General features: G+C 42.4%; 1 protein-coding gene across 7 annotated transcripts; it reads right to left on the bottom strand.

The window, feature by feature from the left end:
- Positions 1-501: 501 nt before the first annotated feature.
- Positions 502-12452, bottom strand: LOC117837509 (uncharacterized). Of its 7 annotated transcripts, none has more exons than XM_034717160.2 (9): positions 11988-12452; positions 10835-11023; positions 8758-8850; positions 8401-8583; positions 8229-8331; positions 7952-8137; positions 4922-7290; positions 2556-3148; positions 502-1252 (listed from the first exon to the last, which is right to left on the bottom strand). In XM_034717160.2, the coding sequence occupies exons 1-9, from the start codon at positions 12180-12182 to the stop codon at positions 1246-1248; spliced, it is 3918 nt and encodes a 1305-aa protein (XP_034573051.1). In that variant the 5' UTR covers positions 12183-12452; the 3' UTR covers positions 502-1245. The 7 variants fall into 7 exon arrangements, with proteins under 7 accessions (XP_034573051.1, XP_034573056.1, XP_034573054.1 ...); XM_034717165.2 differs by lacking the exon at positions 11988-12452 and adding an exon at positions 9173-9293 and having other exon boundaries at positions 8401-8643; positions 10835-10977; XM_034717163.2 differs by lacking the exon at positions 11988-12452 and adding an exon at positions 9173-9293 and having other exon boundaries at positions 10835-10977.
- Positions 12453-18611: the final 6159 nt, after the last annotated feature.

The raw sequence follows: 18611 nt of genomic DNA, 5'->3' as shown, positions 1-18611 counted from the left end.
CGTACGTCGCTCCGTGACGCTCCGGTGACAGAGACGGCCGGCGCCCAACGGAGGCAGCCCGCCCGTGCCCTCATCCTCACCCTGCTCAACCATTGCCGCTGTTGATCACTCAACCACGGCTCTGATGTCACTTGTTGGCAATGGCCAAGGTAAGCTCCCTGAGCTCACACTCAAACACACGCACACTCTAGAGCTGGAGGTAGGAGAACAACACACACAAATTCTTTGGCGCTGCTGAACTGACTCTGCAGCTGGTCATTTACGCTTTATAGGGCACAAAGTCAAACTAGAGTACACCATGGTATGAGTGAAACTACCAACTACTAGTACTGTACATGACAGGGCATACTGCCCTTCTACTCGTGGCACTGCTGCCATATTCGGCTGGTAGTGGCCACTAGTGGCCCAAGGAGCTTACCTCCTCCATTGACTTCCAGCAAAAGGAAGAGTGGAACAAGAGCTAAGCAATTATCCAACAATCCATTCAATCAATCCTCAAAATGCATGCAAGGGACATGATCAATTAGGCATATTGTGCAGATGATGCCATTAAAAATTACTCAGACAGCTTTTTCAACAACTATGAAGTATTTTCCATACATAATTACTTCACCATCACATAATCCAATGGGACATGGGCAAGGACATTGCAGGCCAGATCATGGACCACTTTTATTCAACTTGGCCAAGTTCTGGTATCAAAGATTTCCCATCCGGTTTTCTCCTTTTGTGAGAGATTTACCATCAAGGTTACTCCTACCAACTACATCTAGAGTAACACCTCTTGTGTATGTAAAGTAATGGTACACATTTCGTTTTCTACCTATCATCAGGAATCCACTATTAGTTTAGATTACGCCAAAGCAGCATATTACAGCAGAAAAGACCCTGCAAGTAGAATACTAGCCTAATATCTTGATATATGGATGTGCATGGGCCACATACCTCCAGTAATCCGTGCTTCTAATCTTCAGATCAATTCTTGATGAAGATGATAATCCTATCTTGGTGCTAGCTTGGATGCTGGGAGCACATGAGATCGATTCCTGATTGGTCATCCCAGCTTTGTCCTAGCTTGGCCACATGAAGCACATGCATCTGGTGGGCTGATGAATTCAAGTCTCAGAATAAAAGTATGGTACATGTACTGATGTACATCTGAACTTCCGGACAACAGCCAGACAGTAGAGCTCATGGTGCTGTGCCAGTCAGCATCAAGGAAATAGACCACAGCAAATCTGGGCATCAACTCCTGCAAGTAAAATAGCATGGCATGGTAAGAAAAAAACACATGGTAAGAAAAAACAAAGCAAAATACCGACAGGCAGGAACACGAATACAGCACACAACAACAGCCCACAGGACAGGAAACAGGTCACATATTGCAGTACCAATGCAGGCTATGAATCCGTTGTGGAAAGGACATGCCTATGACCATTGACTAAGTTTCATAAAATAACTAGGTGGGTTCTTGCCTTCAAGGCCTCCACCAGTTTACTGGAAATAAGCTGGCTCTGCAAAAGCATGATTTTGCTGGAACTGGCCTTATTTCTTTCCATCAGTTATAACTGGCCATTAATAACTGAAGACAAATTAGCTCACAGTTTAACACCATCAGAACAGGAATATAGGATACATTGATGAATTTTGGGGTGCTTGGAATCTTTGCCGTGGCTTGCCTCGCCAGGCTAGGCAAAAGAAAACACGCTTGCTTTCCTTGCCGCGTCACCTTGGGGCCTGCGCTGGCAAGTTTTGGCTTCCTGCGGCAAGCGAGCTGAATCGGCTCTCCGTCGTGGGCAAGGCAAGGCTTGCCTATCAAAGTAAGGCGAGGCGAGGCTTGCTCCACATCCGAGCACGCCCTTTGTAGCGTTGAATTCAAAAGCAATAACTAGCCACTGCAATCACCATAGCTAAACAGGAAATGTATGTCCTAAAATTTTCTTACAAATGATGACATGGGCATGTGACAGATCCAGATTGAAACCTAATTTGCCTCATGTCACCATCGCATGACATGAATAAGGTTTTCTTTTGAACTGTTTCAGTAAGAAAATATTTGTATGTGTACAACCATACAGGATATCAGATAGAGGAAGAAAAGTTGATTAAAATCTTATGTCAGCGAGCGAGAAGCATTTCCAGTTTAGCTCATTTTTAGTTCACATGTGGTGACTGGTTTATCCTCTTTGCACCAACATTTCTTAAATATTAGCTTGATGAATTCTTAGTAGTATAAATCTGATAATTCATAATTTGCATATAATGTTCAACCGATTAGAAGTCCATAACAATACATCTTGTTAAATCTTTTAATATATAAAATCTACCACCACACAAAACCTTCATACTCGTGAAAGTCAACTTTCATGTAGGGCTATTAGGGAAATAAATACTAAACAACAAATGCATAGCTATGTAACATCCCTAACACTAAACAGTGGCAACCACAAGATACTGTTGTTTGATATCATTCAGTAATTTAACAGCTATAACTTTGGAACTTAGAACTATTGAAATGGTAAATGTGATGAGCAGAGGTAGCATGAAAAAATTACCTTCGTAGGTGAGGCATCGAAGGTTGATCAGGGGATGAACGCGAGGAAGTACCTTTGTATAGGGCATGCCTCTGCTTATAAAATCCATTTGTATGTACTTCATGTGCTTGTTGTATCTCACTAGAATCCAAAGGGATAGCCCCAAATGAACCGAATTCGATTGGTTTACTAGGAGCACCGTAATCTACAGACTGATCATAGGAATACACCATAACTGGTTCTGTTGAAGCCCTAGTTCCACTAGCAACAGTAGAAGATTGTGAAGGAACCCCGTATGCCTTGTTTACAGGATCGTGGGTAGAGGTTGTATTTTCAAATGACTGGCTCTGTACACTAGATGAACCACCGGCTTCCCTCCTGTATGAATCACTTCTATAAGGTTGCCAGTGCCTTTCAGATTGGTTTTCATCAGATATCTGTCTGTCATGCCTACCACCAGATTTTTCTGATTGGCCACGCCCATAGCTACATCCCATATTTCTTTGTTTTGAATTTGCCCAGTTTCCCTCTTTATCATTATGGTCCACTTGCTCACTATTATAACTCCCTCTGTAGTTTCTTGAACTTGACTGTCTATCTTTGAATGGAACCTTCTGAAAGAAAGAACAATAGAACAACACATTAGTTTGACTACAAAATTTCCAAAGCCCAGCAACATACAGAGTAAGAAAATCTGTGCAGATGAGACAATAGGTAGTAAAGAAACCTGCTAGTATCAACAACATAATCGATGACCTAAGCCGATTAAGAAGTTTAAAACTAATTGCTGTGTTTATAACACACTGAGGACTGTGAAGTAGGTTTTCAGCATCACTTATCATAGGACCATGCCATCCAGCTTTGTACGCCATCTATTCTCTTTTACCTTTTGTTTAAACACTAACATGGTTCCTGAAATATATGCGGACATTACTTTCTCTAATTATACGTAAGCTAAGGCAACCAAAAAGACCTAAATAAACTCTTAATTAATTTAGAGGCATTAAATTGCGAGCATACTAGAATAATTAACTAAGACATGTATCTCCCACAAAGGAAACATTAAGCACCACACCAGATTTCCTATCCATAATCAGCAGTAAACGTTAATATGTTGCTGTCAACTTATTTGCTACATCAGAATACCAGGTTCCAGGTTGGGGGTGGGTAATGTGACTTTGTGGTTAACACAGATCAGAAGAGGTAACACTAGATCCAGTGACATATTGCTTAACACAAAGGACCCAAACCCATTGTTGTCAGTATTGAACTCTTTGGAATACTACAATGAGGTTTTTGTCAGTGCTTGGAAAGAAAGAAACTGGAGAATTTTCAAGGGCCATGAGCTAAATGAGTTGCAGGTGGTATTCATGGTGAAAGCGAACATCACCATGTGTAAGATGACCTTTCTAAAGCCATGGGCACAAGGGTATGACACGGTTATTTAGCACAGCATAGAAATAGTGTGGTGTTCAGCCAAGCAAATAACTGTAACTCTGTAAGTCGAAAATTTGTTTCATGTAAATAATGCTGTAGTGTGTTTTAAACCTCGTGGAAAGCTGGGAAACCGCGAGGATTTGGAATCACCCAAGGTTCAAACCTTATTCCAACTTAACTAATGGGCCGTGCTCCTATCATATTAATTGTAAAAAACAAGGTTTTGTGTAAACAGAAGCTCATCACTACAGTTTCAATGAATCATGACACCTTGGAAATACAGATGAATCATACGTAGATTAACGAAGCAATAATTATAACACTTCAAATGAAATTTGGTACTACCACATTTAGCATGTCGAGCTTAGGGGTTTGTTTGGCTAGTTGCTCACCGAATTCAGGTGATTATCAAGTGTAGGGCAGGACCAACAAACTATTGGGTAATACACAGGAACTAGCCAGAGATTAGCAAGTTATTTGAACAGCAAGAAGAGATGTTGAAATTTGGCAAAGGGAAATTTAGTGTTAATTTTTGCTATTAAATCAATGAAAACTTAAGCAACCATGTGGATAAGTCTTGCAAAAGAAATTTTGCCATTTCAAATTTTGGTAATCATCCAGAGATAAGCGAAATTATTGGCATCAGCAAGATGATGGCAGGAAAAATAAGGGATTAAAAGAACAAATCTTCTACAAGACAGTATCAAAAAATATACTACAGAATAAGATTACACAAGAATATTAATACTAATCTGGAAAAAATGGAACATTTTATGATTTTAGTACTAACATTGACGAAACTGTTGGCATAATAGTACAATGGTACGGGTTTTCCAAGAAGCTCATAGCAGAATATAAATTGATGAAAATCTTATTATAAATATTAATTGCAGATTTGTTGCTGCTGGCCTACAACAAAGAAGGATAAAATGGTTAACTACAACACTTACAGGAGTTGGCAAGTATGTCCCAGTGCCACCATGATATCTTGGCGCATCTTCTCCATAGCGCTGGAAAACACCAGATGCTCTTTCAGAAGTAGGTTGCAGAGGCGTCACAGGAACTACCCCTTGACCATGGCTCCTTACTTGTGCCCAATTAAACCTATGTGCAGGCTGTGTTGCAGGGCCATTCAGTGGAAAATGGCCTGGCAAGTACATAGGTGGCATAGCAACAGGGTATAATACAGGAGCAGGAGGGTGTGCATTTTGGCAGAACCTCCCATATTGCAAATTTTGCCAATGGCTCAAAAAATCGCTGTTCAAAATGTCAGACATGTGATCATGATCTGCTACAACACTGCCTGGTGGAGTTGTAATATTTGCATCAGGTAGATCAGCATCATCATGTGAACCAAAATTTTGGAATGCCATGTCAACAGGAAACTGATCCTTTCCTTCACTTCTCTCAAACTGAGCCGCAGAACTATCAGTAGTGCCAGGAATATAGGGATATACGACAAAAGGAACTGGTGGACCTGTTGGAACAAATGTCAACCCAGAATTATCAACTTGTCTCTGCTGAGGAGGGGACATAACAAATGGCCTGAACACAGGATTGCGCGGGTTGACTTTTAGTGGATTATGATCATCCGATACTTGACTAGAAGTTGATTGTGCTGAAGGGCTAGGCCCTGCAGTTTCATCAGAAAAGTCACTGTTAACAGCTTGTGATGCATAGCTATTTCTATTGCCATCAAGTCCTGATGTGATGCGCTCAGTCATATTTTCGAACTGCCAACTGGTCTTTGTTGTACTCCGCAACTGTGAGGGAGAGGAAGGTGTCATAGCTAAAGGTGTTTTACCCCATTTACCTCTTGATGATGTTAGGATCACCCCAGTTGATTCATCACATGAGCTGTCTGAAATGGTATGTCCAGAGCTTCCTTGTGAAGAAACTAATCTTATTACACCAAAGCTGGTCCCCCCATATACTTTGTGAAAAATATCAGCAGAATTTTCTCTTAGTGTTTCACCTCTATCCTCAATACCAGATTTTTTCTGTCCTTGCAAACGGGCACCAGGTATGTCATGTAGAGAAGAGGCAAGATCCTTAAAATTAAAAATTTCAGGGTTTATGCTCTCCCGATTATAGTTTCCAGACAATCCAGCATCATGTTCATGCCAATTACCTCCATCATCATAATTTGTGCCAGTAGTAGCAGATGTCGCACTCTCAATGCAATTTTCAGAGTTTGATACAAAAGCAGTTCTACCAACATACTGGGTCATAGGTGGTGGAACAAATCCATGAACAAACTGCATGTTGTGTAACCATGGAGTTCCGATAAACGAAAAATTTGGTGGCAAAATCCCAGCTAGATTTCTCAGAGGATAACCTGATGAGGCCACAAGGGGGAGAGGCGCTAGAGAAGGATGACATGGTATTCGCACTTGCAAAGGAACCTGTCCATTCAACCCATCCATCAGATTATGTTCCCTAGGACTTCCCTTGTGTAGAACATCTGAAGCTTCAGAGACCGAAGCAAGCTCTTCATTTGTTGCAAAACAAGTATCTTCATGATTGCTGCTGGAAACACTACTTGGACCTGATACTAATATGCTAGATGAAGCATTCATGGAAGACACTGGCTTTTCCTGTGAAGACTTTCTGCCATGGTTGCTAGAAACCCCTAGAATCATGTTATTTCCTGTGCTACTGTACTCAGCCTTTGATGATTTTTCTACTTCAGATACTATAGTACGTCTGCTAGAAGGAAAACCATGAACTGAAGATTCTGTTAAGTCAGGACTAGAATTTGTTCTAGCAAACTGAAACCTGCTTTGTCCATTCTGTTCATTCACAGTGGAGTGACTCTTTGATATTCTTTGAACCTTTTCGCCCAGCAATGATCCACTAGGAATGCTGGTTTTCTCCAACTGTCCAGCAACCTCAGCATTTGTTTGCACTGCACGAATTTTCTGGCTCTGAGAAGGATAAACAACAGAAAGAGCTGTTCTTGGTGAACCCCGATACTGTACATTTGCTTTCGTTACAAGTTGAGTGGCAGGGTTATGATAGTTTTGAGTGTATTCAGTGAGACCATCATCATCAATGTGTGTTGTAGGGCCTTTAAACTTTTTCTTGTGTGCCGTTGCATTTTTGTGACTGCTTGGCACTTCAACAGGCACAACCTTCACAGTTTGATGAATCAGACTCTGGGCAGGTGCATCAGGACGATTACCATTACCATGCCTTCTCCATGTATTTGTAAAGAATTGTTTCACTTCAATGGCTATGTCTTGCTTCGGACATTCAAGTATCCTTGCCAATCTTTTTGCTCCAAAAGCAAACGCGCTGCGTATTCTAAAGAAGTTACCTAAGAATTACAAAAGTTAGTTCAGAAAATATATATTTATTACTCTTACAAGTTGACATCACCAAAATGACCATATACAATTGTTAACATAAAGGAGGTGTGCCTATCGTAGCACTAACAGCATATGTTTGAACGTATACCTCACTGTTCATTGAAAAAAAAATGTATACCTCACTGACTCAATGACAACTTAGAATTTTAAGCATTTTGCATTTACCAAATTTGTAATAGTCTAGGAATGCCACGATATATAATCTTTAAGCATCCAGGATCAGCAACATAAAAATGTTACAACAATAATAGCAGGGCCTTTGTGTCCCAAGCAAGTAATATCATAATATTAGCAATCTAACAAACTACTTGCCAATACCTTAAGCTAGATTTAATATGCACTGACCAGTAATATTTTCTAGCATTTGTTCTAGCTAATATGTTTGTACCATATGAAACAGATTGTGTTTACCAAACATTGCCAAAAAAAATAAAAATATGTTGTAATAATCTTAGAAAATAGTAATACTGAGCGGGTGATGCACTGCAACACATCAAAGTGAGCATTCCAATCAATTCCACACATGATAGGATGGGTAACAATATTAATCATGAACCATAAGATCTTGTAGGAGTGTAGCACTGTTGTAACCGGTGCAAAATGACACACCTTTGCTTATACTTCTTCCAAGGTTATTGTTTGCTCGTAAAGGGTCAATTACATTGAAGTACTTCGAAACAAATGGCTGAACCTGGTTGTTATGGGGACTGGGCGTAACTGCATATATAGAACTGCAAATATCTAGGAAGGACTTGCTGAGCAATAAAGCGCCACCATCCTTTCGTGGAGGATCCGCTGCATCACATATTAAACAGCATTAATAATCTGAAGACCACATCCATATGATCTATTGATCTGGTAGCGTGATTATGAGATATAAAATTACCAGACATGTCCAGAAGAGAGCTTATAGGAACTGGACCCCACAAGCTTACACAAAATTTCTCCCAATCAAAGTTACTAAAGAATTCTAGGAACCGATACAATACCTGGCAAGGAAGGAAATCAAATTAATAACAGTTTTCCATTACAAGGGAGGAGGGTGGAGAGGAAGTTACCTCAAGTGGTCCAGCAAAAGAATTGTTGAAGACATGAAAAATGTAAAGAACCAGAGTCTCTAGGGCATATGTCGATATAAGACCATGATGAGCTCCAAGTATACGACTTTCATAGTAACACCAGGCCTTTATCAGTATGATACTTCGCTTGAACAGATGGTTTTGACTGATCAGGTGGTCCATCTGGTAAACAGAATATAACTAAAGATCAAGAATAGGGACCAAATTTAGCAGGAACTGATCCTACAAGTAAATAAACATGTTGCGATTAAGTGCAGTAGTGTCCATAAGAATGTTTCCAGCAGCTAGCATTGCTTGGCTAGGTACAATTATCTAAATACTATTCAGAAAGCGCACCTCTTCAAGGAAACAAAGTGTACACAAACCACCAACTTGGTTGAAAGAGATGTCAACAACAATGTTTTCCACAAGACACTTAATTATCTTTACCTGCGCATCATTAGAATTAGCAAACAAAAGAAAATTACATATCCATGCAGAGTGTGGAATACATTATCTAAATTATAGATCGTGATTAATTATAAACAAAGTGAGTGAATTATTTTGCTCTCAGAAGGTCATTACAGTTGGCCATAGTCCATATACTACCACATAACAAAGAATTAATTAGCTCAGAAATATCAAAATGATGACACCCAATGTGCGACTGGCATGAAACAGTACGATCAAATGTGAGGCTGGCATGCAAAGGGAACATTAAAGTTACATTGGGTAGTACTTTCCAAATGGTGATCTTTGCAATGCTGCTTACCCGTACCAAATCAGAAAGACATCAAATATGCCAGCATATTTGCAGTGAAACTTTTCCAAAAATGCTCATAATAGGGATGCCCAAAATAAATATTAGAAGCGGGAAGTCCATGTTAGGTAAGCTGGATGAGGGCAAATCATGAATCAGAAGTATAACATCAGAGACAAAGTAGAGCAATATAGAAATAATTTTGTTACATATCTGAATTCATGGTTCATAAGGCGGTAAGGCAAGGCATGGCGAGCCACTCCCTTCCAGTCACCTAGGCGATGCCTAGGCGCTTGTAAGGCAAGCAAGGCGACGCCATATGTCAATCTAGACACAGCAATAACAGCAGGGGAGGTTGGAAGAAAAAGGGAAAAAAGAAAAGGAAAGAAGAGAAAAGAGAAGGGAGATGACTTGCCCAGCCCACCATGCATCCCTTATCTTTTGCTTCCCATAGTACATTAGGCAGCCTAGGCCCAGGCGGTCAGATGCTCTCAATGCCTCTCTCTCCCTTCTCAAAAAGCAGCACTTCTGTTGCTCCTCATCTCTCCCATAGCAGCACCGTCCGCTGCCTTCCCCATCTTCATCGTCTCTCTCAGCCAGTCATCAGCCTATCCCCCACTTCCCTGCCCCTCAGATGGATCCCTGCTGCCACTCCCCTGCCAGATCGGCTGCTGCACTCCCTTTCAGATCGGCTGCTGCCAGGGGGAGCTAGCGGGAATGGCAGCGGTGGCAGCTGCTAGGCCTTGTTAGTCAGTTTCCCTTACTGTAATACCCCAGCCCAATATACCATAGTAGTTGAAGATGTTGGCCCATGTGGCCCAATTGTGGTTGTAGTTGGTGGGTTTAGTACCACCTTAGAAGTTTAGGGGGGTGCTTGTCATTCCAAATATAGCACCTCCGAGTTAACCCTTTTACACGAAGCAAGGACGAAAGTGTAAGAGAGGTGCTATGCGTATGCGGGCTCGTTCCACGTGAGGAAGCAGATTTTGGAGCGGGGTGTTACAAATAGTATCAGAGCATGAACCCTTGCTGGATGTGTGCATGTGCGAGTGGCTAGGCCCGCGTAACGGCCATGTACCGAGGTGTGGTTCTAAGAGTCTATTGCGTATGTGGTGAGCTGCCGAGGGCGTCAGCCCTTAAGGTGGGGTGGTGAATACCCCAGCCCAGTATACCATAGTAGTTGAAGTTGTTGGTCCATGTGGCCCAATTGTGGTTGTAGTTAGTGGATTTAGTACCACCTTCGAAGTTTAGGGGGTGAGGGCAAGCTTATAATGCTTGTCGTTCTAAACATAGCACCTTCAAGTTAACCCTTTTACACAAAGCGAGGACGAAAGTGTAAGAGAGGTGGTATGCGTATGCAGGCTCGTTCCGCGTGAGGACCTGGGCCGTAAGTAGATTTTGGAGCAGGGTGTTACACTTCCACTCTTCCCCTTCCCTCCCCCTCTCTTGCTGCTTTTTAGTTAGGCAGCAGCGACATCTAGGATTTCTCGCCTGGCCACCTAGGCGACGCCCTTAAAACGACTTCTATATTCAGAACTAAACTAACATTAAGTATACACCTTTGTTAGTGCTAGGCTATCCTAACAAGGAAAATATAAAGAGCAGCAGTAAATACAACAAAAGAACTGTAGTGTGCAGTGTGGTGGACCAAACACAAAGAAGTGCTAAGCATACCTCTGCCTGAATATACTGTACTTCTCTCACTCGAAATTCAGCCTTCTCACTTTTCTCCTCATGTTCCAATGCATCCTGAACCATAACTGCCCATGTATCCTTTAATTCTTCACTGTTACTGAAAGCTGTGACATCAATATCACCATCGGGTAAATAAGTCTTGAGCGGGAATGACCCAAAAGTAAAAACCTGGAAAAGACAGTGTGGGAGAGAAAGCAAAACAGATCATCAAATTCATATTAGGAACATCAAATTTAGCAAAAACAACATCATGTATTACAAAAATTGAACAGACCAAGTCACTATGAACACAGAACCTGAACAAAAGTCATCCGCTTCGAAAGAGACAAAAATATAATTTGTTTGGTCTAGTAGGTTTCAGTAGGCAACCTTAAAATGTTTCTTTTTTTATAAAGCAGCAAATTATAGTGGTTCTTGCAAATAACAGCACATAATACAGAAATGGTAAGGTAATTTAGGTCTCAATTTTGTTCTGTCACACATAAAATTTCTCCCCTTAGGCATATCCATCCTTTTCTTCCAAGATATATGCCACACTTCTCCTTTAAAGCATTGTTTCAGGCAGTTACATACAGCAGCTCGACTGTCCAGCCAGTAACAAATACTATTGTGTTTCTCTTATGGCGTGATTGCACTTAGCTAGGAACCGTCCATGCATTGTAAATTTGTGAACAGTTGGACACAGAAAACTAAACAGTCACTGGTATTAACTCCCCAATCCCATTGAATATACTAAGCATACTATCTTTTTCTGTCACTAAAAAACCTCCTTAGTCATAACAATTGCAATTTGGTAACTCCGCCTACGATTTTCCCTTTCCTAACCCCTGGAAAGTAGATGTCCAACCTTCCCCAACAATAGATTTGCTCACAATTTCCTAACTCTATTCTAGCCCTGACCCTTCATGTACCAAACAAAAACAGTTACACTTGCAGAAATTGTTTCTCTTATTTTTAGAGAATAGGTCGCCCCGTTTTATTTCATTGGAACAAAACGAAACAGATATCGTTTCTCTATTCCATGCTTAGATACCCACGGAAGCAGCCCTCAGTGCAAATTACTCGTACTAGTTACTACCAAGAAGTTCGTATCCACTGAAATGGTACTACACAGGCTGGATTAGGGGTGTACCTGACAGGAAAGGCACCCCATAATGAGCCGCTGGACATAATCGGCGGCGGCCCGGCGGCGATCCTCAGACCAAGGAGTGGGCTGGATGCGCGCGATCAGCTCGGCAGTGCGCTCCTCCGCGACGGCCCAACGCTCGGCGTCCAGGCGCCGCGTCACCCCCACCGCCACATTGGGCAGCAGCCCGTTCGGCACCATATCCTTTCTCAGGGGAGCCAAACCCTACCCCCTGAATCCAAACCAGCCAGCGAACACACGAAACCCTAGGCAGCGGCGGAGGGCGAGAGAGGAGGCGAGGAGTGATGATAGTGACGGCGGACGTGGGAGGGAGCGAGGGTAGTTCACGGCGATCGCCGTATGCCGACGAAGAGGCGGCGGCGAGGGAGACGAGAGATGGGTGTGGGGGGCGGGGAAATGGCGATGCGGAGCGGAAGCGCAGAAGCGCCTTGCTGTACATAGAGTAACGTCTCGTGTGGCACGCCTTAACTGCTTTTTTTCCGAATCCATCTCTACGGCTACAAAAAATAAAATGGCACGTTTGTACGGTCCGTCAAATGACCCTCGCCCGATGGCCCTCGCTCCGGACGCTTTCCCACCCTCCGATCGTCAATTCTCCTTCAACGCCGTCCGCTCCACCGAGCCGCCTGCGCTAAGCGTACACGTCTCGGCACTAGCGGTTCCAGCGCCTAGGTCGTTACGCAGCTGGTGACGTGGACGCTAACATGACGCCAAGCTTCAAATTCCAAACACCCGCCTCCTTCCTGCCCGAGCCTTCCTCATCTTCTTTCTCCTCCTTCTCTGGTTTTTTCTCTCCCCACTTCGCCCTACATCACGAATCGGTCTATGGGACCTTGGAAACTTTGATTTGATCCATGGATCTTTGCGAGCAAGGTATCGTCACTCCATAGTTTTTTTTTCACGTCGATTCGGTATATATTAGTCGGATTTTTTAACTTAGGGTTTCATGCAAATGCAACTGTAGAATGTTAAGGTGTGCAAAAGTTAGGAAATCCAGGTAACCTCAGCGCACGTTGTTATGTTATGGGTTCATTGTTGTGGATCGAATGGGAAACCCTAAGTGTAGATTTAATGTTAATTGGTTTCGATTCTTACAACGAAAATAACGAAAATGACTAAATTGTAGTTATGGCCGGATGATCGGAAATGCCTTCAACTCATTGCCTCTGCCTAGTGGTGTTCTAGTGCCCATGTGCTTTTGCGGCGATCCTTGCAAGGTAGCCAAGTCTGATGTAGAGGACACGTATAGGCAGAGATATTGGATGTCTTCCAATTTTGCGTTTGAGCCTACACTTCGTTAGCACCGCATTAACAAGATGGTGAGAAATTGATGTTGTCTAATAATTATTTTGTGTCAACAACATATTGCATGATTTTTTTATTTTCTAACAATTGCATTTGTTGCCGACCCCTTCATCGCTCTGTGATTTTGAGTAGTGGATCGACACTGAGATCAAGCCTGAAGACAAGGAGGAGATGTAGGAAATGTTGCGGTGGGAGGCAGAAAAAAAGGAGACAATGAAGAAGAGACGCAGAGAGGAGGCTACGGAAAAGGAGCACAAGGAAGAGGAGGAAAGGAGGCGTGTTGCTGCGAACAGGGAGGAGAGGGAGAAGAAGCTTGAGCGTGCACGCTGAGTGAAAGCAGCGATTGAGAAGAATTCCGATGCCCTGAGGAAGGGAAAGTGGCCTCCTCGCATACAGTAGTCTCCATTACTTGCTAGTTCTATGGTTTATTCATGAACAATGTTATCTACTGTTGGACTTTTTTATTGTGTTATCATATAATGCACTTTAATATGGGTGATGACAAAAAGAAGTACCGACTAGAGGGAGGTGAATAGGCGGTTTAGACTAAAATCACAACACTTAAAAAATTGATTAGAAACACTAGGGGAAAAACTATTTCTAGGTACTCTACAAGTAGGTGAAGGTTTGCAACCTAGAGTGACAAGATACTATTAAATCTCTAGTAAAGTAATTTCCTCAAAGTAAAATGCAATAATGAAATTGAGCAAAATTAGAACCAAACACGAGATAGGAATTTATCCCATGGCGTCGATGACTTGTCGGTCACTCCTAATCCACGTTGAGATGGATTCAATGTTTCAATCGCTCCTCTATCAAGGCACCGCTTGATGTTTGAGCCGGCTTGAATCAAAAAACCTCGTACAGGGGTGGCGTACCATCCGCCCTTATAGGGCTGGACCGTCCGCCCCATGCGGACGGTCCGCAAAAATCAACGACGGACCGTCCGCCTTTGAGAGAAAATTTCTCGACCCAAAAACATATTTCTGTCTAGGTTTAGCTGACCGTCCGCCACATAGGGCCGGACCGTGGCCCCATGCGGACTGTCCACAGAAACCAACTGCGGACCGTCCGCCTTGGAGAAAAAATTTCTTGGCCCGAAAACATATTTCTGTCTAGGTTTAGCTGACCATCCGCCACCTAAGGTCGGACCGTCCGCCTCATGCGGACCATCCACAGAAAACAACTGCGGACCATCCACCTTGGAGAAAAAATTTCTCGGCCTGAAAACATGTTTCTATCTTGGTTTAGCTGACCGTCCGCCACTTAGGGCTGGACCGTCCACCCTTATACATTTAGACCTCTTTTAGAATAAGTTTTTCTTCTCATTTCGTTCACTTTCTCAAAATAAGTTAATGAGTAGAGAAGAACTCTCCCTACATATGTGCATATATTTTGATTCCATTAATTTTACATATGCATAGATATAGAGATAAGTGTGGTGAGTGATATCAAAATTCAATGAGTAGAGAAGAACTCCCTCTACATATGTGCATATATTTTGATTCCATTAATTTCACGTATGCATGGATATAGAGATTTTGGCGAAGACTCCCCTACAAAATGGAAACCAAGGCTACAAGAGAAAATATATCCGTATATATGATAATTGAAATCCATGAAAAGGTTAACCTCACATTTCCACAAACACTAGAACAAGAAACAAAATAGGAAATAAAGCGCATAAACATAGTTCAACATGAATTACTCCTAAGTTTTAGTACTAAGTGAATTTATTACAAACCAAAGTCCATGCAAACATAAATGCAAATATCCATTACATGAGCTCCCCCTACAACTGATCCATCACTCCAAGTCTCCAAACCTTCTCCCCCTTTGGCATCAAATACCAAAAGGGACTAGTCATCCTGTGGCGCCGATGGAGGAGGATAATAAGGCTGATGAGGATAGAACTCAGGAGGAGGTGCCGGAGCTGGAAATATCCTATAGAAATGATCACTAAAACTCGAGAAACTGGATGACAAAGTATTAAAGTCATTCTCTAGTTTTTGTTGCTGCTCCTCAACCTATTGATGCTGCTCCGTTATGTCCAAGTCACTGAATCTAGCATCCAAGGCCTCAATATTACTGTGAAGACCCTCCTGAATGTGTTGTAGCCTAGTCATGATGGGCTCATACATAGTAGACTAGATATGCTAGCCAAAAGCCACAAAACGGTTATCAATCTGCTGCTGCATGTTCTGCTGCATGTTCTAAAAGTTTGTCACCATTTGCTACCCAAATGCCTCAAGGTGTGAACTGAGCCCCTGTTGCATATGATGGAAGTTCTCATTCATGTTCTGCTGCATGGGGGCAAAGTAAGAGTCAAAATAACCAGCTGGAGATACCCACTATGACTGCATAGGGGGAGGAGGAGAAGGCATAGCTTGAGCATCATCATCCTGAGCTGGAGCCTTTCCCATATCTCCCATGTCTCCCTCATCTTAAACTCCTCCAACATCTGGGAAAGGAGTCAAGTCCCTTTCAAGAAAAACTTTATCATTCTTATAAGGCTTGAAGGGAGTGTGAACCACCTCACAAGGACCTCGGAACCTTGTTTTTGCTTTGATAAGTGACATGATATATGGAGCAAAGTATACATTTATCTCAAGATTGACCTTTTTGTTAGCAATTTGATCCATGATCAACCTAACTACATCAAACTTTTGACCAACCATCACATGGTGAACAAAGTTCCTATGATAGCCCACAAAACCATCCTTATACCCACTCTTAGGCAGTATTGTTACTCTAGCAATCTTATTTATGACAGCCGGATGATGCCTAAGACCATTGATCTTGCCATAGATTCTAGAGATACCCGTCCTAGGTGGCTCATAAAACTGAGTAATGGCATCAAGCTCTAATGGATTCTCATCAATCATATTATAGCTTTGATCATCAGTGAGAAAATTATAATTTAATTGATTGACAGCAGTACACTCAGCAAAGGTGGCCTCATATTTTCTTTTACCCGTCATCCACTCCAATCTATCTTCCTCAAAAATAACCTCTACTGTAGCATATAACTGACGAATAATGGTGTCATTCCAATCACATATATGCTCAAGAAATGCCCTTAAGACAATAGCTTCAAATTTAGCAACTACTTCAGTCATCACGGGTTGCTGAGCCATATAATGAAAATCTATGGTTTGGTGCTTAAAGACTGTCTTACTCAGCAAATGACCAAAGAAGGCATCCTCTTGTATCTGAGTATAAAAGAAGAGATTTGAAGTGGTACGAGGAAGAATGTATTGATAAGGAGTTCTTTCTCTTGAATATGTATCCATGGTCCACTTCCTCTTAGGAGCAGTATGTGACAGCACATCAATGATCTCATCCACATCACCCTCTTAATTCATCTCATCATCCTCAACATTAACTGAAGGAGCTACTGAAGATTCGACCTCAGTATCACTAGGCTCATAGTCATCATCCCTTGAGTCATCATTCCCTGAATCACCCTCATCATCCACTCTTGGCCTTTTAGAAGAACTTCCCCTTTTAAGCTTGCTTGCCAAAGCCTTAGTGATACGACGAACATGATCACTGTCAAGAACACGTGTCACAAATATTAGTTTGATTGATATGAATAATTGAATAAGCAATAAGTCCCTTAGATGCCACGGTTCTCACTGTGGTCACTAATGACCTGCGAAGGGTCCGTAGTTCATCACGAGACCTGATAGGGAACCGTAGGTTCCAATATTTCAACCCTTGGATTTTCAATTCTAGACAAAATCAACTGGCCAAATTTTGAACATATCTTTTCCATACCTTTAGAAATCAATCCCCCAAACTTACAACACAAAATCATGGTTGAATATCCCCCATCAAACCCTAACCACTTTCATCCTTTGAAATCCAAGAAAACTAAGAAAGGATTTGATGAAATACCATCCGATCATGATGAAGAATCTTGTGGAGAGTCCAAAAATTTGCACGGATGGTCTGGGGAAGCCTTCAAAATCTTGCCCTAGGTGAGGGGTCCTTTTGTTTGTGTGGAGGAGAAAAAGAGGGATGTGATCTGTTTGACTCGGGTGAGGAAGGAGAAAGGCCTGGCCCTTTAGATAAGTACCTGTCGGGCAGGGTCCGATTCCTGCCCGACTGCTGCAGACGATCCACTACGTAACTCTGCCCCCTCTGAAAAATGCAGTGTCTTTGACTCAGCTTAGCGGACGGTCCGCCTATGACCGGCGGACGGTTTGGGGGTCCGGACGGTCTGCCAATGAGGGCTCGGACGGTTCGCCAGTCCCCTGTTTTTCGCGAAAATGATTGTAACAGCTAGTTTTGGAAGGGAGCCTTATAAATACCCGACCCCCAGGCATGGGTGATCCATACACGAAAGTGACATGAATTTTTAACCTCAATACAACATGCCACCGAAATTTCAGCAGAATTTTAGCCTATTTTCTATGCAATCCATACACGAAAGTGACATGAATTTTAACCTCAATACAACATGTTCGAACATACAAATATATGCCACATTCATAATGAAAGTCCACAAAGTCTATAATGAAAGTCCACAATAGTACATATACACAATGAAAGTCCACAATAGTACATCTACCACAAACCCTCACTGCCTCCTAGTCTTACCCATACCTATGTGACCAAGAGCGTCGGTGCCTTGAGTGTAAGGGGAAGGTGGACGACGTCTCCTAGTGCCTGCAGGCTGTGTAGGCTGAGTCAAGGGAGCGTCCGGGATCTGAGACGGGCCAAGCTCCACGTGCCTCTCATCATCCTCGTCATCGTCCTCGTCCTCGTACGCAATGCCTTTGGCCCGTGTAGCTGCTTGGCTAGACGAACCTATGCCTCCTGTGCCTGGGGAAGGAACGTGCACGTCTCGCGTCGTGGCTATCCTGTAACCAAAATGAGCACCCGCACGATGTAGCCGACATGACAGTCTCTGTTGTACAAGAATAGGTTAAGAGAAATAATTTAACGTATTAATAATATATTTGAAAGGATATTTAGAATCTTACGTCTAGGAAGCTACGTGTCTCGTCGTCCTTGACTCTCGGACGAAACTGCTCAATGTCTTCAACCGAGGTTTTGAGGGTATGGCCCTGCAACAAAGTAAATGTACTATCACTAAGTCACTAAGTCAACTAATCACTAAGTCACTTAACATAAAAAAATAAGGCAATTGATTTACCACTTTGTCCAAAATTGGTCCTGCCTCCACTTGCCTTCCTACACGAGTACTTTGGTCGTACGCCGTGTCTTCATTGTCGGAGGACTTGATGTCGCCATAGTCATTTTGTGTCCATTGTAGCCTCAGCATGCAACGTGTCA

This window comes from Setaria viridis, chromosome 9 (assembly GCF_005286985.2).
Source record: "Setaria viridis chromosome 9, Setaria_viridis_v4.0, whole genome shotgun sequence".
NCBI classification, from domain to species: domain Eukaryota; kingdom Viridiplantae; phylum Streptophyta; class Magnoliopsida; order Poales; family Poaceae; genus Setaria; species Setaria viridis.
This window is presented reverse-complemented; position numbering and strand designations above follow the sequence as displayed.

Excerpts from the sequence above, each read along its gene's own strand:
- LOC117837509 (XM_034717160.2), bottom strand. The coding sequence starts at position 12,182 with ATGGTGCCGAACGGGCTGCTGCCCAATGTGGCGGTGGGGGTGACGCGG. Across the intron at positions 8,584-8,757 it reads CACTTTGTTTCCTTGAAGAG|ATGGACCACCTGATCAGTCA; the intron begins GTGCGCTTTCTG and ends TCTGTTTACCAG. Across the intron at positions 7,291-7,951 it reads TGGAAGAAGTATAAGCAAAG|GTAACTTCTTTAGAATACGC; the intron begins GTGTGTCATTTT and ends TGTAATTCTTAG.